Source organism: Tamandua tetradactyla, chromosome 10 (genome assembly GCF_023851605.1).
Source record: "Tamandua tetradactyla isolate mTamTet1 chromosome 10, mTamTet1.pri, whole genome shotgun sequence".
NCBI lineage: Eukaryota > Metazoa > Chordata > Mammalia > Pilosa > Myrmecophagidae > Tamandua > Tamandua tetradactyla.
In genome coordinates this window covers 105,951,666-105,972,426 of record NC_135336.1, presented here as the reverse complement: position 1 = coordinate 105,972,426, position 20,761 = coordinate 105,951,666, and the positions used below count along the sequence as shown (strand labels likewise).

General features: G+C 46.9%; 1 protein-coding gene across 4 annotated transcripts in view; it reads left to right on the top strand.

Annotated features, from left to right (window-relative positions):
• The first annotated feature begins 4,205 nt into the window (after positions 1 to 4,205).
• Positions 4,206 to 20,761, top strand: part of DOP1B (DOP1 leucine zipper like protein B) — a 130,790-nt gene continuing 114,234 nt past the window's right edge. For 2 of the 4 annotated variants that reach the window (XM_077119111.1, XM_077119109.1), the window contains exons 1-2: positions 5,208 to 5,362; positions 11,829 to 11,993. In XM_077119111.1, the coding sequence (XP_076975226.1) occupies positions 11,856 to 11,993 (138 nt within the window). In that variant the 5' untranslated portion in view covers positions 5,208 to 5,362; positions 11,829 to 11,855. Of the gene's footprint in view, positions 4,294 to 5,207; positions 5,363 to 11,828; positions 11,994 to 15,369; positions 16,946 to 20,761 lie in introns of those variants that run through there. The other 2 variants (XM_077119110.1, XM_077119112.1) reach the window with 2 other exon arrangements.

Sequence of the window (20,761 nt, the reverse complement as noted above, 5' to 3'; positions counted from 1 at the left end):
ATGAGAGGATCCACAATGTAGACCCTTAGTATTTTAGAGCAAAACTCTGCAATCATCTGTGGATAACTGTTCTCCTTTTGAGAAACAGCTTTTGGCTAATATGACAGTTTAAAACTATTATGTACCCCAGAAAAGCCATATCCTTTATTCTTCATTCAGTATTGCTGGGTGGGACCTTTCTGATTGTTTCTATGAAGATGTGACTCACCCAGTTGTGGGTGGTAACTTTTGATTAGATGATTTCCATGGAGATGTGTCTCCACCCATTCAAGGTGGGGTTGCTTACTGGAGCCTTTTAAGAGGGAACCATTTTGGAAAAAGCTTCGGCGCAACCAGAACCCACAGAGTCCACACAGTCAGAGACTTTTGGAGATGAAGAAGGAAAACATCCCTGGGGGAGCTTCATGAAACAAGAAGCTGGAAGAGAAAGCTAACAGATGTTATCATGTGCCCTCGCAGTTGAGAGAGAAACCCTGAACTTCATTGGCCTTTCGTGAGTGAGGGTTACCTTTTGTAGGTGCCTTAATTTGGACATTTTCACAGCATTAGAACTGTAAACTTGCAACTTAATAAATTCCTGTTTTTAAAAGCCATTCTGTTTCTGGTGTATCACATTCCAGCAGCCTTCTAACTAAAACAGCTGGCTACTGGGCCTTAGTAGAGACTGAACACTTAACTATGGGCCACCAAGTTACTATGAGACCCAAGCGCCTATCATCAACTGGGTGTTGTCTAAACTACTAAGCCATAAAGTTGGGCGTGCACAGCAGTGCTCCATCATAAAACGGAAGTGGTGTATACAAAACAGGACTCGAGTAGGCCCTAAAGGCACAAGTAAGGTACATAAGGAAGTAGCCCAAATGCCCATGGCCCCCACTCTTGCATATTACCTTCTCTTTCCCAGATCACAGCTATGGGCTCTTGGGGAGTTCCTTATAGTCAGTTGACTGAGAAAGAGAAAACTTGGGCATGGTTTCCAGATGATTCTGCACCATTTGCCACCTGAATGCGGACACCTGCTGCACTACAACCCCTTTCTGGGACATCCCTGAAGGGCAGCAGTGAGGGGAAATCCTCCCAGTGGGTGGAACTTCAAGCAGTGCACCTGGTTGTTCATTTTGCTTGGAAGGAGAAATGGCTGGAGGTGCATTTGTATACTGACTCATGGGCTGTTACTAATGGTTTGGCGGGATGGTCAAGGGCATGGAGGAACATGATTAGAAAATTGGTGACAAAAAGGCGTGGGGAAGAGATATGTGGATAGACCTTTCTGAGTGGGAAAAAACTTGAAGATATTTGTGTCCCATGTGAATGCTTACCAGAGGTTCCTCAGGAAGAAGATTTTAATAATCAGGTGGACAAGATGACCTGTTCTGTTGATACCAGTTGACTTCTTTGCCCAGGTACTCCTGTCACTGTTCATTGGCCTCATGTACAAAATGACCATGTGGTAGGGATGGAGGTTATACATGGGCTCAGCAACATGAACCTCCACACACCAAGGGCAACCTGGCTACAACCATGGCTGAGTGCCCAATCTGCCAGCAGCAGAAACCAACACTCAATCCTCAATATGGCACCATTCCTAGAGGTGATCAACCTGCTACCTGGTGGCAGATTGATTACATTGGACCACTTCCATCACGGAAGGGGCAGCATTTTGTTCTAACTGGAATGGATACATACTCCAGATATGGGTTTGTTTTCTCTGGATGCAATGCTTCTGCCCAAACTACCATCCATGGATTTATGGAATGCCTTATCCATCATTACAGTATTCCATACAGCATTGTTTCTGAGTAAGGAACCCACTTCATAGCAAATGAAGTGCAGAATGGGCACATGTTCATGGAATTCACTAGCCTTACCATGTTCCCAATCATCCTTAAGTAGTCGGATTGATGAAACAGTGGCCTTTTGAAGACTCAATTATGGCACCAACTGGTTGGTTGATCTGCCACCAGATAGCAGGTTGATTACCTCTAGGAATGGTGCCATATTGAGGATTGAGTGTTGGTCTCTGCTGCTGGTAGATTGGACACTCAGCAGTGGTTGCAGCCAGGTTGGCCTTGGTGTGTGGAGGTCCAACTGGGTGGCAATACTTTGCAGGGCTTGGGCAATGTCCTCCAGGAGGCTATGCATGCTCTAAATTAGCATCCACTCAATCCTGCTGTTTCTCCCTTAGACAAGGATTCATGGGTCCAGGAATCTAATGGAGTGGCACCATTCACTATTATCCCTTGTGGTCCACTAGAAACATTTTTGCTTCCTTTCCCTGCAGCCTTAAGCTCTGCTGGTCTACAGGTCTTAGTTCCAGAAGGAGGAGTACTTCCACCAGGAGACACAACAGTGATTCCACTGAACTAGAAGTTAAGACAGCCACTTGGTCACTTTGGGCTCTTCATGTCTCTGAATCAACAGGCAAGAAGGAAATTACTATACATGCTGGGTGATCGATCCTAATCATCAAGGGGAAATAGGACTGCTACTACACAGTGTAGGTAAAGAAGAGTTTTCCTGGAATACAGGAGATTCCCTGGGGCGTCCACTATACCTTGTAATTAAAGTCAATGGAAAACTGCAACAACCCAATGCAGGCAGGATATTAATTGCCCAAGCCCTTCAGGAATGAAGGTTTGCATCACACCGCTAGGCAAAGAACTAGAGGCAGCTGCGGTGCATGCTGAGGGTAAAGGGAGTGTGGAATGGGTAACAGAAGAAGGTAGTTATAAATACAAATTATGACCATATTACCAGTTACAGAACCCAAGACTTTAATGCTTATGACTATTTCTTCCTTATTTTATTATGAGTATGCTTGTGTGTGTGTGTGTGTGTGTGTAATATCTTCATTTTCTTCCCTATCATATCCCCTTTTCATATGACATTCTTTGGATTAACTTCATGTCATAGTATTTAAGTTATCTTAAATCAAGTTTACTAGTGAATATTGCCCAAGAACTTGCATCCTATTCTGGGGAAAGTTAAGTGTTTCTGGTTGTATGCAAGAGAGTTGAATATTGTTAGGTGAAATATGACCGTTATTGTTTTTATTTAGAGATTAAGTATGGTTTAAGGAGATGTGTATGGATGCCAAATGACAAGGGGTGAACAGTGGTAGTTAAGTTCACATGTCAGCTTGGCCAGGTGATGGTGTCCAGTTGTTTGGTCAACATGAGGTTACATGAGGATATTTCATGGATTTAAATCAGCAGTAAATTAATTGTATGTATGGCTGATTATATCCACAATTAACTGAGGAGATTGCCTTCAACCACGAGAAAAGTCTAATGCAATAAGCTGGAGGCTTTAAAAAGAGTGATGATTTCAGCAGCCAGAAGAGAGAATTTCCATCTCTAATTCAGCCAGCCAGCTTTTTCCAGGAATTCATCAAAAACCTCATTGGAGTTCCCAGCTGTGGCTTGTCCCACCCTACAGAATTGAGACTTGTCCATCCCCACAATCATGTGAGCCAATTTCTATAAAACATCTCTTAATATTTACATATCTCTTGTAGTTCTGTTTCCTGAGAGAATCCTAATACGGTGGTTCTCACATAAATAGATTGGTTTTCTTCTTCTCTTTTATAAAATGGTGGGGTATAGGAAGTTCTTTCATCCCCATTAATTTAGTTCTGTGGATTTTTTATGATTTGAAAACCTAAAAAAAGAAACAAAACAAAAAACTCACCTGTTTACCACCTGTGATTCTGCAAAAATAGATTTATCATATCTGCATTAGAAAATCGATGTTCAAGAAATTCTTTTATTTTTCCTGCCAAATGTGACTCAGTTCTTCAGTTTTCCTTTACTTCTGTTTTAAGACCATTCTTAAAATCAACCATTTTAGGATTTACATATGGGGCACTTGGTATTTGCCCAATGGGGATGAAATCAGCTGCCCGGCCTAGTGAGAGAGCCAGTGGACCACATTATAAAAATAATCTTAGCCTTGGCGCATATCCTTTCTCCAGAAAAATGCTTTTTTTCCCCATACAATTTCAAAGTGTTAGTGGACACCCCCTCTTTCCCCTTCACGGATTGTCTGGCCTGGAAGCCCGACCATATCTGATGGTTCCTAAGGGACTGCCAGGGGTAAATTGGCAGAGAGCTACAGAAATTACAACCTTAATTAACAGGTGACACTGCTTTGATTGGCTGGGAACTCCAGCTGGGCAACGAAGACTGGGCAGACGCTCAGCTGAGCTCTGCCTGGACTCCCGTGGCCTCAGGTGCACATCGCCCTGCCAAGCTCGGTGGGTCTGGACTGTCCGAGGTCCGAAGGCTCCTGAGGGTAAGAGGAAGGGGGTTGGGTTTATCTGTAAAATTAGTGCTTTTTAGGGCTGACCTGTTCTCCTTTCTGAGCCAGAGGCCACAGAACGAGTTCATTCCAGAAAGAAATAACCTCACAGCCTCTGCCTGCAGGGTCGGAAAGGTGTGGTGAGGCTGTGGGGGCGGGTGCACCTCAACCAGGGTCTCCGAGGCTTCCGCTACCCAAGCGAGTATGGAGGGGTTCGTTCCGCCTCTCCCCAAGACGCTGGGTGTACTAGGTACGTTCGTTCCTGGGCCCCGTGCTTCTCCTCATCTGCAAAGCGCCTCCCAGGGCCAAAGCAAGAGCCGACCCCATCGGACCCGCTCATTCACCGACCGAAGTCCTCTTTCAATCAGGGGTGTCGGGGAGCCCCATCTGAGGGCTGGACGTCACCCGCCCACCTGTGCCGGGCTTCCCCGGAACAGCCCCCTCCACCTGCGCGTTAGACAGCTGCTCCGAGAGCGACAAACAAGGCCAGGAAGCAGGCGGATGTCTCCGCCCCCGTGACTGAGGCCCCGCCTCCTAGCCCCGCTCTGGCCCCCAAGGATCCGCCTCTAGTCCCCGCCCCCCGGGTCGAGGACACGCCTCCTCCCCGCCCCGCACACCGAGAACCCGCCTTCCGGCTCCGCCCCCGCCCTCGCGTTTCAACAATCTGCTTCCCTCCTCCATCCAGCGCACCGAGACCCCGCCTTCCGGACCCGCCCCGCGAGCCGAGGCCCCGCCTCCAGGGCCCGCCTCCCACCCCAACCCGGCACTTTGACGTCCCGCCTCCGGGCCCAACCCCCAGCCCCAAGTCCCCGCCCTCAGACCCCGCCCCACCGGTCAAGACCCGCCTCCCGCCTCCGGCCCCGCCCCTGGGAGCCGCGGCGGCTGGGAGCCGCGGCGGCTGGGCTGGGTTGGGCTGGGCTGGGCAGGGCCCGGCGCGGCGCTTCCTTCGCTGTCCCGGCTCCGGGCCGCGTCGCAGAGGCTCCCGGCTCTCCCGCCGTGGCGCGACCCGCTCCTCCGCGCCGCATGTGGGCGCGCCCGCCAAGCAGGGCAGCTGCCAGCGTCGGTAGGTCTGACCCGGGGCAGCCGAGCGTCTCCTCCCCGCGGGTCCGGGAGCGGAGGTTCCGGGCGGCGCCGGGGGTTGGTTCCGGATGCGGGTGGCTCCCGCGGCCCGCGGCGCGCTGCTGCAGTGCAGGGGCGGACGGGCGGGCGGCGGCCACGGGCTGCGGCTGAGACCCCCGGGAGGTGCTCGGCAGGCCGGGGACCGCCTCCCGGGTTACCCCGGGGTCCCAGTGGCCGGAGCCCTCGGCGGAGGATGTGCGGGCACGCCCTCGCCCGCCCGGCACGGCCTCGGAGGTCCGGCAGGTGGAGGTCAGGCGGGTCACGGCCGACCCAGCCCCTCCTCTGCCCGCCGGCGGCGACCGAGCTGCGCCTTTGTTTGCTTGTGCGGTCCTGGTCCGGGAGGAGGGCTAGGGACAGAGACCTTTAAAAACTGGGCGCTTTTCTGTTAAGGGAAAGCCCCGAAGCTCCCGGGCGGTCCGCAGAAGGGATCGGAGCCGCAGTGCGCGCGCCCTGCCCGCCTGGCCCCTGCGTTTTGCAGGATTCCCGGCTGCCTCGAGCATCCATGGCCCTGCAGCGTCTCCAAGTGCGGAGACTCTTACCCTCAGGTGTTTCCCTAGCCTCAGAACAGCTGCCTGGCACTTGGGAAAATCTTTGTAGGATTTTTTTTTATAAGGTGATGGGGAACCCCATCCACACTCCCCGTCCGTCTCACACACATACACACAGCAGCCTACTACCGTGGGGTGTCTTCTTTTTTCCCCTTCAATTTGTTACCACTTGGAAAGGCTAAATTCAAAATAATGTGTCCTGGGGTTGATTGAGCCAATTGGTTGTGAGTGTTTCTGTACTCCAGACTAAGGATCGTTCATTTTCTACTGGCAAATGGCCTTGCTCTTTGGAGGGGGCCTGTTCATCATTTTTCGCTCTGTCCTCGTTTTTACCTAACTCAGAAATGTTTCTTCATGTAAGCACTTTTACAGTGAACTTCTTTCAGATCACTTCAACTTGAATTTCTAAGAAATGAATGCATGAAGTGAGAGATTTGGTGCTGACGTTTTCGATTTTAAGGTGGATATGTTAGTCGGATACACTTGTTTGTAAGAGGAAGCCTTTGTTTATCTAGTTGTCTTAGGCTGTTTAACGAGGCTGTTAAACGGTATCCAGGATGGTTTGCAGGCTCATTGTCAAGAGCACTATTAAAGGGCTGATGCAGTAATTTTTCTGATAACACAGCATAGTGGGGGCCGGTGACACTTCTCCGAGGTGAACTGGAAACCTGGGTTCCCGATATCCTCTTGGGGTTGGTAATAACTGTCTTATCTCACAGGACTCTTGTGCAATTGCATGAGAGGATGGGTTTATACATTTTAATGCAGAAGGATTGCTTAGTAGCGCAATATTCAGTGCTCCAGATTTGTAGGGGAGGATAGGAAGGAGCTTGCTTGAATGACCATTTCCAAATGTCCTACCTGTGTTTTTAGTTGGCACAGTAGTATTTTTCTTTATATAGCCCACCATCGGTTGAGCTGCTCCAGATACCTGCTCTTCCCTGGGTCACACCTTCCTTCCCATGACCAGTGGGGCCCCGGGTTACTCACCTCCTAAATAACACATGGTTGTGATGGCTTTCTGGCTATTGACCAGCCTCTCACGCCTATGAAATTGGAGGACTCAGCCACAGTTGGGCTTCCCGGTTCCTTTCCTTTCCTCTTGTCAATATCACCCCCATCACTGTGGGTGCCTCATTAAATGGAGATGACATATCTAGAGATTCCCTTCCTAATTAGCCGCTGAGCTCCTTGAAAAGCAGAGTCCTATCCTATCCACGTTCCTCTCCCCAGCAATTAGCCTCTATATGAGGTGAACAGGCTAAGTGGAACAGCGGCTCAGAGATCCAGGATTTCAAATCTGTACATTTCCTGGAAAAAAAAAATGTTGTGGCTTGTGTGGGTATTCCAACTTTTTCTTACGTCTTTTCTGGGCAAGATAAACAGTGCCATCATCATTACCATTGTTTTCTTAAGAGAAATAGTTTCACCGAGTGTGAAGAATATTTTTTCACTAGAAGACCTGCCCAGGAAAGAGTGGGCAGCCTTATTCTGTGGGTGTGTATGTGTAGAACAGTATATTTTTGCAGAGGTTCATACACATGCAAAGGCTCAGGAGTGGCATGAGGCTGAGGGCTTCGGCAGAAGTCCAGCGTCCAGAGAGGAAAGAGGTCGGGGGCCCCTTGTGGGATTGATGGTTGCGTTTAGGGGGAGGAGCTTTAACCGTGGGAATGGTGTGCTTTACTTTGTGCGTTAAGAGGATTTCTTGAAGAGCTGTGTGAAAATCGACTGGAGATGGAAAGAGAGCAAGAGTGAGCCCTTGAGAGGGCTCTGTACACCTGCAGGAGAAAGCAGCTTGTGCCAAGTGGTGGCATGGGGACGGAGAGCTGCCGAGTCAACAGATGGTTTGGTGGAGAAAGCAGCAGGACTGGGTTGAGCATGGTGAGGGAAAAGAAGGCAGAGGCCAAGGCGACATCAAAGGAGAGGTCTAGTGGACCCTGGGGCTGTTTTCTGGGGGATAGGGAGGCTGGAGAAGGAGTGTGCTGAAAGGATGGAGTTGAGAGTGTAACTTTTTAAACAGCTTTATTGAGCTATATATAATTTAATACCACAAAATTCACTCTTTTACACATACAAGTCAATGATATTTAGAAATTTACAGAGCCATTCAGCCATCACCACTACCCAATCTTAGCACATTTCTGTTGCTCCAGAAAGATGCCTTGGACCCATATGCCATCAGTGCCCGTTTCCATCCTCAGAGAACCACTACCCTACACTGTCTGTATAGATTTGTCCCTTCTGGACATTTCCTATAAATAGAGTCATATAACGTGTGGTCTTTTGTGGCTGGTTTCTTTCACTGACCATAGTATTTTCAAGGTTTTCCCATGTCGTAGCCTGTATCAGAACTCAGTTCCTATTTATTACCGACTAGTATTCCATTCTACGGATAGACCACGTTTTTGTCGGTATATAGAACACTCAATTTTTGCAGAGGAGCACAGCATGTGTGATAGCCTTGACACTTGGAAAATATTTCAGAAAAGAATGGTAATGAGTGATAGCAGTTCGTCTATTGTGCCAAGTAAAGGTATGAGAAAAGTAAGAGTTTCGTTTTTGGACACACCACGTTGGCAGTGGCCACGCCCCAGCCAGGTTGAAATGTCAAGTTTGTATTCCCATTAGTCGAAACCTTTGGGTGGGCAGTATAAAACTGCAGGCCAGTAGCATAAAGATGGCGTTTTGCAGTCACAGGAATGGAAAGCTGCTGAGGATAAAGAGAAAGAAACAGGCCCCAAGGCTTGGTGCCGGAGAATACCCACATTTGGCAGCTGTGCGGAGGTTGAGCTTGCTAAGGGGAAGAGGCGGCCAAAAGGCTGGTGGAAGAGCAGCTCAGGGCCAAGGGGTCAGGAGTGCGCGTGGGCTGAGAGGAGGCTGTTTGGAGGAGCAGAACTGCTCTGCCTTCTGCTCCTGATGAAAGGTACAATGATTAAATGCAAGCGGTCCCTGTGCTGGGCACTGGTAGACTGGCCTGGCCTTGAAGAGAAAGTTGAAATGGGTTAGGAGTGACCGGACATGAAGAAGATTTCACAGGAGTCTTACAACTTTGCCCTGCCGATGAATGAAAGATTCGGGCTACTTGTGTTTTTGTACTTACAGTTCGGTTTCTTCAATCTACCATATTTGATTGACCAAATGCAACTTGGTTAGCAAAGAAAAGGCAGTGTACTCGGCCGTCATTTAATCATCTCACATGGCTGCATGTTCCTCTTGATACCATTAGCAGTACTATTCAAACACGCCGTTCAGCCTCGTATGTCAGTCAGGACTGTGTTTGGTTGTAACAGAAATCCTGAGTGAACCGTGGCTTAAACAAATCGGCTGGTATCTGAGGAAAATCTATAAAGTCCAGAGCCATTGTCCAGCGAGGCCCGTTGCCTTTGTAATGCTAATGGGTGTCCAGCTGCCTCTGTCCACTCAGCTGTGCTCAGCACATGTGACTTTGGCCTCGTGCATGTTTCCTGGTGGTTGCAAGAGGTGGTTTCATCTCCAACATTAAACCTTCATTTCAAGAAGAAGGGGAAGGAAGAAAGGCAAGAGGCCCATGCCAGGGGAATCTGCCCCCACTTCAAACAGCTTTCCTAGAACCCACACCCACCGGTTCTACCTAGATGTCATTGGCCAGAGCTTAAGTGCAAGGGAGGCTGGGGACCAAACAATTTTAGGATGAAAAAGGAGATGCGAAACTCCGGGTAAGCATCCGCCACACACTTTATATAGAACTTGATCAGACAAAGCCTAAAGAAGGGAAGCAAGTCAGAACCCCCGGCCATTAATTTTTTTTTAAATTTTTATTAATGAAATCGATCAACATACAATGTGAACATTCTTAATGTATGAACATTCCATACTTGGTGTGCAATCAGTGGCTCACAACATCATCATCACATAGTTGTGTATTCATCACCATGATCATTCCTCAGAACATTTACATCCCTCCAGAAAAAGAAACAAAGAAAAAACTCGTACATACCATACCCCTTTACCCCCACTCATTGACCACTAGTATTTCCCTTTATCCAATTTATTTTAACATTTGTTCCCCCCATTATTTATTTATTTCTAATCCATATTTTTTACTCGTCTGTCCATACCGTAGATAAAAGGAGCATCAGAGCAAGGTTTTCACAATCATACGGTCACTTTGTGAAAGCTATATCATTATACGATCAGCTTAAAGAAACATGCCTACCAGAACACAGCTCTGCGGTTTCAGGCACTTCCCTCCAGCCTCTCGAATACACCTTAAACTGAAAAGGGGTTATCTGTATAATGCATAAGAATAACCTCCAGGATAACCTCTTGACTCTATTTGAAATCTCTCAGCCACTGACACTTTATTTTGTCTCATTTCTCTCTTCCCCCTTTCAGTCGAGAAGCTTTCTCAATCCCTTGGTGCTGAGTCCCAGCTCATTCTAGGACTTCTGTCCCACATTGTCAGGAAGGTTTACACCCTGAGAGTCACATCCCACGTAGAGAGGGGGAGGGCAGTGAGTTTGCTCATTGTGTTGGCTGAGAGAGAGAGAGGCCACATCTGAGCAACAAAAGAGGTTCTCTGGGGGTGACTCGTAGGCCTAATTTTAAGTAGGCTTAGCCTATCCTTTGTGGGGATAAGTTTCATGTGAACAAACCCCAAGTTTGAGGGTTCACAGGCCATTGATTTTAAGAAGATATAAAGTGTGGAATTTGGTGACAGATCAAGGGAATCATTGGACATTTCTGTATCCTGTGGAGTATTTGTAACTTGTATGAATAGGCTGATAAGTTGAACTTCAGATTTTTTAAAAGTGAAAGAATAAAAAAAGCTCAAAATAAGCATGCAAGTGTATTCAATAACATAAATGATGGGTTTTAAAAAAATAAGTCTAGCATTTCATGTTTTTTTTTTTATGATATTGGGGATAAAAATAAAAGGCAAGGCAATGGTAGGTTGTCAGAGTTGGAATGAGATGGTTTCTGTCTCCTCTTTATAACAGCTTCATTTGTAATGGCTCAGCCCTAGAAAAAATAAAAGATCCACCAAAGGACATATAAGGGTAAGATAAAGACACTTATGACTGTTTGGACTTTCATGTAACACATCCTTGTCAAGACCGTGTACTCCTGTTAAGGCATAAAATTGCAAGGGCAATACCTATCCAGGGCTAGCAGGTGATGGAGCCTAGTCCCGGGTGATAGAGCCTAGTCCTGGGGGATAGAGTTTAGTACTGGGTGCTAGAGCCTAGTATCAGGTGCTGGAGTCTAGTCCTGGGTGCTGGAGCATAGTCCCAAGTGCTGGAGCCTGGTCCCAGGTGATGGAGCTGAGTACCTGAGCAGGCCAGTGGCAGCTTTCTGACAATGCCACCATCATACACTTCACCTTTACATCCTTATTTGTTTAACCTTTAGTTTTTTTCCACTTGATTTTCTTGTGGAATATTTCCAATCCTTTATCCCAATCGAACTATAGAAGATTGAACTGCTAAATAGACTGTTCAAGTGAGGAACAGAATGACTGACTTTTCTTCCTACTTTTATAAATCCCCTAAGGTGGGAGGGGTTGTCTGCATGCAGAGTCACCAGCTGAGTATTTAGTTAGTGTGTTGAGTTTCACTCTTCAAATTAATTTTGTCAATTAAGTAAAGCCCCAGCATTTTTACCTCTTTCTGTCCTGTCCACGTGTATTCCTCGGAATCCACAAAGGCAGGAACTGTTCCCTCTTATCTCCCACTGTGCCTGACATAGGGACCTTGCCAGATGTTTAATTTGGATTGTTAAGTAAGTGTGTGGACAGTCGTTTTGTGGACATATCTTTCACCTTTAGGCAACTATATCTCCTTGAATAGTTCATTCATTTGTTTGTTTTTGATTTGCTTTTAGATACCAACTCTGCTGCAAGAATGTAAGATGGATCCAGAAGAGCAAGAACTGTTAAATGATTACAGGTACCGAAATTACTCTTCAGTGATTGAAAAGGCTCTGAGAAATTTTGAGTCCTCGAGCGAATGGGCAGATCTCATATCTTCGCTTGGCAAGCTCAACAAGGTAGGTGGGGCGTTCATTACTTAGATTACATGAAGGTGGGGACCCAGTTGACTTTTTATTATACGTGTAATTCATGCTCATTATGGCAGTTGGAAAATACAGATAAGAGAAATACCCATAATTGCATCACCTAGTTTCCCGCTATCAACCTCTCTGTGTATATTTGCCCTTTTAGCATTTCTTGTCTGAGAAAAAGAAAAGACTTGTAGTGGAGTTGATGAAATAGCTGAAGTCTTTTTCTCAACATAGTTTATGATTATTTAAACAAGGTAAAATTGAAAATTTTCAAATCACTGGTTTGAAGGTTAATAGTTCTCTATGTATTATCTGGGATTTTTACTACTTTCCCTCCATTGGTCTACTTTTTAACCATTTTACCACACATTGGTAACTTCTAGAATAAAAAGATGAAAAAATATTGATATCTGCCGAAAGCTGTGTGTAGGCATCTAGAAAAATCAAGGATGAAATAAATTTTGAAATCTGCCAAAAGTTGCTTGTGTGCGTCTGTAGTGTGTGCAGGATTTGGAGGCAAGATAGTGGGTTAAGGCCAGGAAGACTGGAAGCCTGGGAAAATGTGAGCCTGGCCTTGTCTTCTTTCTCTGGTGGTTCTTGGACTCTGGCTATAGGGAGTTAGGTGTACATGGGGTCCCTGTGTTTTCCCGTCCCGCTCAGAAGGAGGATGAAGTGCTCAGATGGCCGGCATGTCAGGTGGGAAAAGATAGCTGGGCACGGAGAGGCTGTGTCTGTAGTCACTGCCTGGCTTGGAGTCATGAGTGCCAGGTGGAAGCTGGAAGGTGCCCAGCTCTGTAGCTTTCAACTCCCCTGGGAGTGCTCATACATCTCGCTGAAGAACAGGAACTTCTCCATTTATCCCGCAAGGATGGGGGCTGAGTGAGCCCAGCCCAGTGGAAAGCACTTCTCAGCACCAGCGGACACTTGTTCGGCTCAGGAGATGGGTAATTATTACAGATACGGGCTGGGAAACTGCTTGGTCCGTCACCAGCTGCAAGTGGCACGGCCAGGCACTGGCCAGGGTGCACGAGTGTGTACTTCTGAGGCCTGACCCTGCAACAGGAAATCAGAGTTGGAGGATTCCGTTGTAGTCTGGCTCTAATCTAAAGGTGGCATTCACTGACTTCAAGAAGCCAGGTTACTTTTTGTGGGGGAAAGGGCAAAGCAATAATGGAGTGGGATCCAGGCACATTTGAGTTCTGGGTGCTTTGCTGTCTTAGCACTTAGCCTTCAAAAGGATAAAAATGGCATACACTGAAAATATAGAGCTGTGTTCCAGAAGCCATGTTTCTTGATGATGATTGAATAATGATATAGCTTTCACAGTGTGACTGTGTGATTGTGAAAACCTTATGTCTGATGCTCCTTTTATCTACCTTGTCAACAGACCAGTAAAACATGTGGAATAAAAATGAATAATAGAGGGAACAAATGTTAAAATAAATTTAGTTTGAAATGCTAGTGATCAATGAGAGCGCGGGGTAAGGGGTATGGTATGTATAATCTTTTTTTTTCTGTTATCATTTTATTTCTTTTTCTGTTGTCTTTTTATTTCTTTTTCTGAATTGATGCAAATGTTCTAAGAAATGATGAATATACAACTATGTGATGATATTGAGAATTACTGATTATATATGTAGAATGGAATGATATGTTAATGTTTTTGTTTGTTCTTAATTTTTTTAATTAATAAATAATTTTTTTAAAAAAGAACCTTATGTCAATAGAAAAAAAAATGGCATACATTTTTGAACTAGGTTAAATGACAAACTTGGTAAATAAGATTCTTGAGCAGGGAAGTTTTCTGTAACACAGGCTTTGCCTCCCTGTTTGGAAAAGCTCTCTAAAAATACTCAGTCATTTTAACCTGCCTTTTAAAAGGCAGTATGCTGGGTGGAATTGAGCATCTCTTTGAAGAGCATTTGAAGCATGGGCCATTCATTCATTTCAGCAGCTGTTTGAGGCCCACAGAATGTTCCAGGAGGCTGGGTATGGCAAGAACAAAGCTAACGGGACCCTACCCACATTCTGGTGGGGTCAGAGGAGACAGGCAGTAAAAGGTCTTGCACAGGTCGGTGGGTAGCAGAACGTTTCATGGAGGATAGTCAAGAGGGGAGAGGGGTGATGGTGAATGTTGGGGGACGGTGCGGGAGAAAGTGGGGTTCCAGGGCATGAAGGTGCCGTCTGGCCACGCTGTAGAGGCTCTGGTGTGCCCCAGCGAGGGGGAGGGCCTGGGGAGGCCATTTGATCACGTAGGGCCTTTAAAGCTGGGTGCTGAGTCAGTTGGGGGCCCCTGGGGGAAGCCGAGCAGAGGAGAGGCCTGGCGGGCTTCCCTTTAGCTTCACTTCTGGCTGCTCTGCTGCGTGAGGACTCAGCAAGGGAGTGGCAAGGTGGAAGCCGACCCACTAGGAGGCTCTTGTAGTCATCAAGGTGAGCCAGTGGCGGCTGAGATGTGGTTGGATTCTGAACCCATTTTGAAGGTGTAACTAACAGGATTTGCTCATGGATCCGAGGTGGGGTAGAAGAGAAGAGGAGTGAAGCCTGACTCCCATTTTTGGCTCAGGAAATGGGAGACTGCACAGGAGCTGTCTCCATGGGGTGGGCAGGGGTCGAATTGAGTGTCTGGTAGCTGTCCCGGTGTGACGTCCCTGGGCAGTTGTATATGAGGTTGGGATTATAGGGCTGGAGAGGAGCCCGATACTGTGGCATCACCAGCCAGAGATGGCCTTGAAAGATCAGGGAGAGGGATCCAGGGGCGGAGGCCTGGGGTTCCCACCAAAAAAGGGATCAAGAGAAGGTGGGAGCCTGCACAAGAATCTGCAAAGGGTGGAGGTGAGGCGGTGTGAACCAAGGAAGAGGAGAAGGAGGGGTGCAGGGAATGCTGGAAGCTGGGGCGGAGGGGTTTCAGGGAGGGCTTGTATTGGCCTGTGTCAAATACAGCCTTGGGCAGTGACCCTGGGTCAGCAGGGCGGAGGTCATAGAAGCAGGGAGGAATTAGAACCCGAGGGTTGTCACGGAGGCCCCAGCACTGAAAGCTGTTCTAGCAGCACCCTTCCTTGCCTGGAATGAAATTTGGAGAAGGGGTAGATCAGGGTGAATGTCACTGGCTCAGTTATGCACTCGAGAAGCTCCGTTTTGGACAGCAGCTCCCTGAGTTATCACTGGTCTCTTCTCAAAGAGGAGTACCAAATTGTTAGCGAAGAGTTTGTTTTCAGATCCATCCGAAGTGGAATTTGGGGTGCAATATAAGAAATCCCAGGCTCAGCAGAGCCAGGAGCTCCGGGATGCTGGGTGTAAACCCCAGGCCTGCCGCGGGGACCTGGGCTACGACTTAATCTCCCTGTGCTCTGCTTTCCTCATAGTAGATAGTGGAGCAGTAATGCAGCCTCATCCACTCAATCCACAGATGTTTATTCTAGCTTACACTTACCTGCTGGCATGGATTTAAGGATTTTCTGTAAACTGACTGACTTGGTGCTCAAAGCACCCCTGGGAGAGAGGTGCCACAGTCATCCCCGGTTTTCAGATGAGGAAACCAAGATGTAGACGTTAAGCCGTAAGCACAGCCCTGTGAACGTGCTCCAGGTGCCCCAGGGGGACCGCGACTCTGCTCCCCGATCCTACATCCCCCCGGACCCCAGGACAGAGCTGTGAGTCACCGCGGCTGCTGTACACCTGCCAGGGATGGCAGGACAGCATCTAGCTGGCTGAACCCCGAAGACAGTCTTCTGCTGCCATAATTTTTATATCTTGCCCTAATAATGTGGAGAACACAAAGAGTGACCCCCCTAGGTGTGGGTAAAGCCAGTCACAAATAGACACAGCAGTGAGCAGCTGCTGAGCCTGCGAGGACACTGGCGACCTGTGCACAGCCCTTTCTGTCCTGGGAATTTGACTCCGGCCCGTGGGTGTCACCCTCCCTGCGGGAGTCCTGCCACTTCCCGCTGACACTGAGCCACTCCTGCACGACCGGCTGTTGACAGTAGTGCCAAGTGGTTCTTTCTTTTTCGTTCCTTCCCTTCCAACGTGCAGTAATGCATCACGGCTCAGTTCCCTACACCTGTCCTTTTCTCCCAAAAGGTTTGCTCACTAATAGAAATCCTCTTGCAGTACTAGATTGGATAAAAGTGTAAAAAGACAACTCTTCATTATGAGCGTTGCTCAATTCCTTGAAATCCCAGCTCCGTCTCCCCTTTTCACTGGTGCTTCTCATTCTTGGCTGCTGTGACATGGCCGTGGGTGGGGGCAGCCCCTGGAACAATTTACAGGGCTGGTAGAGCAAGGGCCAAACTTCCTTCCCCATCTGGGCCCTTCCCGTAAGGACAGCTGACACTCAGAGAGCTCACCGTGGGCTGAGGACCCGGCAGGCATCATTGCATAATACTTAGAACATAGCTGCTTGAAATTGGTCTCAGTTTAAGCAACTTGTCCAGAGTCACAGCCAATGAGTGATAGAGGGAAGGCTCAAATGCAGAAGCTGCCTGCCCCCAAAGTTGAGCTCTTGAGGAGGGCTTCCAGCCCTGCTCGTGTCATTACGTGTGTGGTCTGCAAAAGGGGAAAGGGTCTCTGGTAGTTTGAAACTGAATGGACCCCAGAAGATCATGTTGTTAACAGCTAATCTATTCCTGTGGGTGTCACCCTATTGTGAGTGAGACTTTTCGATTAGGATGTTGAGTCTTAATTCTCCTCCTGGAACCCTTTATAAAAGGATGAAATTCAGAGAAATGCACAGAAGCTGAGAGAGAAGGACATGGAAACAAAGAGGAAGCCTCTAAAGCAAGAAGCTGAAAGCAGTGAAGCCCAGGAGAGAAGGGAGAGATCAGTGGACATCACCACGTGCCTGGCCATGTGACATAGGAGCCCAAGATCTTTGGGGAGAAAGCATCGCCCATTTATGCCTTGATTGAATATTTTCACAGCCTCAGAACTGTGCACTTGTAAGTTACTAAATCCCCATTGTAAAAGCCAGCCCATTTTACAGTATCTGCATTTCTGCAGCTTTAGTGGACTAAAACAGGGCTCAGGGGCTCTGTCTTGGATACTCAAATGAGATGGGTATGATTTTTGCCCCGTTTTACCAGTGAAGGTGAAGCAACTTCTCAAATTTCATATTGGCACATCACCATTAAGCAATGGAACCAAGATACACCGGGGAGGCAGCACTGAACACATGAGCCAGGACGCTTTGTTGGTGGGACACATACAACAAATAAATATGTAATGTCAGCTGCTGAATGCTAAGAAGAAAAATAAACCAGAGAGGAGGGTAGTGAGCAAGGCAGATGGGGTGATATTTTGGACAGATAATGCAACGTTATTGCTGATCATGTGGCATCTGAGCAGAGGCCTGGATGGAGAGAGGGCATGGCCAGGAGCCCTCGGAGGCTGGGTGGGCCTGTGTCCCGGGCGCGGTCAGGAGACAGGTTGGCCGGCCTGGAGCAAGCCAGGGAGGGAGTGATAGGAGGTGGCAGCGGGGTCAGGTCACAGGATTTTGCTCCGAGGGAAGGGTAGGCAGTTGGAGGGCTGTAGGCAAGGTGAACACTGTCTTTCCTTTTAAAAGAATCCTTCGGGCTTCCTCGAGGGGATTGACTCCAGGCTGGAGTGGAAGTGGGCCCAGCATGGATACTGAGATGAGAATCACTTAACGCGGAGGGCGTGGGGCGCTGGGAGGAAGCGTGTTCTACCTGTGTTAGCGATGACCCTCAACTTCCACCTTCACGGGTACCTGGCGGAGGTGATGGGAATAAGGAATTTTCTCAAGATTCTCTGATAGAGTGGTTGGATTTCTTGGCTGCATCCATACACATAAAAATTCCGTGAGTTAATTAAAGAAGAATTTGTAAAGGTCCTTTGCAAACATAAACAATGTGTAGAAGAAAGAGGGACTCTGTCAAGATGCTTTCTAATTATGGCTTACGTTATTTATAACTGCAGGTTATAAAATGTAAATGGCAGACTTGGGATGGAAGGCTCACCTAGGTCTACCTCTTTTTTTTTTTTTAACATGGGCAGGCACCGGGAATCGAACCCGGGTCCTTGGACTTGGCAGGCGAGCATTCTTACCTGCTGAGCCACCGTGGCCCGCCCGGTCCACCTTTTTGTACAACTGAGAGAAGCAAGCCCTGAAAAGTCTTGGTTTGTCAAATTATAGACAGATTTAATTGTGTCAGTTTTAAAACTTGCTAAATGTTCAGCATCAGTTTTAGCACTTTTCTGAGTTAGAAATTATTTTCTTTTCCTAGGCTGTTGAAACAAACACCAGTGCAATGGTTCAGCTTAAACAAGGGGAATTTATTAGCTCACAGTTTTAAGCCTAAAGGAAGTCCAGGTCAAGGGATCATCAAGGGAATGCCTTCTTCCGGAAGACGGTGATTCTGGGGCTGGCTGCTGGTGGGCTGTGGCTCTGCTATCACATGGCAGTGCACAAGGCACATCTCCTGTCTCTCTCTTCTGCTCGAGGTTCTGTCCGTGTGAGGCCTATTGCATCCTGTGGCTTTCTCTCTCTGTAATAATTTCATTCCACTTATTATTCTTTTTAATTGACAAAACATAACAACATAGAAACACGAACATTCTTAACATATGAACATTCCGTTCTTGGTATATACTTGGTGACCCACAATATCATCACATAGTTGTATATTCATCACCATGATCATTTCTTAGAACATTTGCATCACTCCAGAAAAAGAAAAAAGAAAAAACTCATCCATACCATGCCCCTTAGCCCTCTTTCTCATTGACCACCAGTATTTCTATCTACTCAATTTATTTTAACCTTTGTTCCCCCTATTATTTTTTTATTTTTAATCCATATGTTTTACTCATCTGTCCATACCGTAGATAAAAGGAGCATCAGACACAAGGTTTTGACAATCACACAGTCATGTTACAAAAGCTCTGTCATGCAATCATCTTCAAGAAACAGGGCTACTGGAACGCAGCTCTCCAGTTTCAGGGACTTCAGCACTACACCCTCTTAACTGAAGGAGCCTCATCGGAAGGCTACTTCCAATGGGTTCACACCTGCAGGAATGGAGGAAATTTAGGAATATGTTTCTCTGGGGTATATACACCTTCAAGCCACCACAGGGAAAATTCTGTCTTTTATGGTTTTTAGCTATATCAAAATGAATATGATGATTTTTGCTTAATAGTTTATCTGAGACTTGAAGCCATCATCGTTCATTGAATTTTTAAAGCTAATTTACCATTAAAATACTTTTTGAGTCTTTATCAACCCAATGGCCTTTGCAAGCATGGTTTCCAGCTTTGATTACAGAAACAGTAGAAATAAGTAAACTCTGTGGACTTGAACGTCTTACCACTAAAGCGTTTGTCTTTCTTTTTTTTTCATCGTGGTAAAATGCACAAAACATAAAATTTGCCATTAGTGACATTTAGCACATTCCCAGTGTTATGTGATCATCCCCAGTAGTTCAGGAACGTTTTCATTACCCAAAAGGAAGCTGTGCCCATTGTGCAATCACTTCCCTTCCTCTCCTAGCCCTTGGCAGCTATCAGTCTGTTTTTTTGTCTCCATTGATTTCTGGATATTTCATGTAAATGGAATCATATAATATTTGTCCTTTTGTGTCTGACTTATTTCAGTCAACACGATGTCTCCACGGTTCATCCATGTTGTCATGTGTATCACATCTTTGTTCCTTTTCACTGCTGAATGCTATTCCATTGTATGTATATACCACATTTTGTTTATCCATTTATCAGTTCATGGATACTTGGATTGCTTCCACCTTTTGGCTATTGTGAATTAAATTTCCTTTTTTAAAAAATGTCCTAATGGCCCTTATTTTGCTTTTAGTTGATCTCTCTTGTTCCGCAAATAGGCCAGGAGACAGGCCATGATAGTAGTAAATAGCAAGGGAGATGCAGGGTCTTAAGTGATGCTATGCGGTTCAGCTTCCAGAGTTTAAAGTAGAGCCTGCTTATGGTGGTTTCCAGAATTAGTGTCGGCGTGGTGTGGGGAGAGCACGGGCTGGAAGCGCAGAGACCTGATAAACACCTAGTCTTTACAGATCAGGTCCAATACCACTCTACCTCTCAATCTCTGAGTCTAAACAGGATCCTGATTTTTCCCCAGCGCTAATCAGCTCCTTAATTTTTGTTAAGTATCATTATTTTTGTTCAGCTAAATCCTCTTTAGTTGGGATCTGACTGTGAAGTGTAGACTCTCTCTCCATATACCAACTTTTTGAAGAAATTCATTTCTGTTAGAAGCCTACACGGTCATCACCACAGGCCCTAGGGAAAATAAGAGCAAGCAGAAGTAAAAAGGTCCTGCTTAATCTTTTTAGTACTGCCCAGGAGCTTTGTTGACAGCTTCGCTTCTTGTGTGTCTTATACCATAGTTCTGAGCCTGGAATGTGTGATCACTCAAGGTGGCCTTTCAGATGACACATGCCGCTACAGCTAGGCACTTCGCTAGCACTGAACCATCTCCTTTGTTGGGGAGAACCGTTGTGGGGTGCCTTTTGGGGGGTTTCATCCCTCCGGGTTAGGCTTTCCCATGTGCTTGTTTGTGAAGGTCTCTTCTGTCTTCCTTTCCTCCCTTTTCCTCCCTTGGCTGAGATTCACCACCACGGCCCCAGTTTAAATCACCACTTCTGACCCCTCCCAGGCTGGACTGACTGGCTGGATGACCTCAGATAGGCCTGGGAGCCTGTGTCGGCCTCAGGCTCCTGAGTTATGAAATGCAGCTCCCCATCCACACAATGCCATGCTTCATCTTA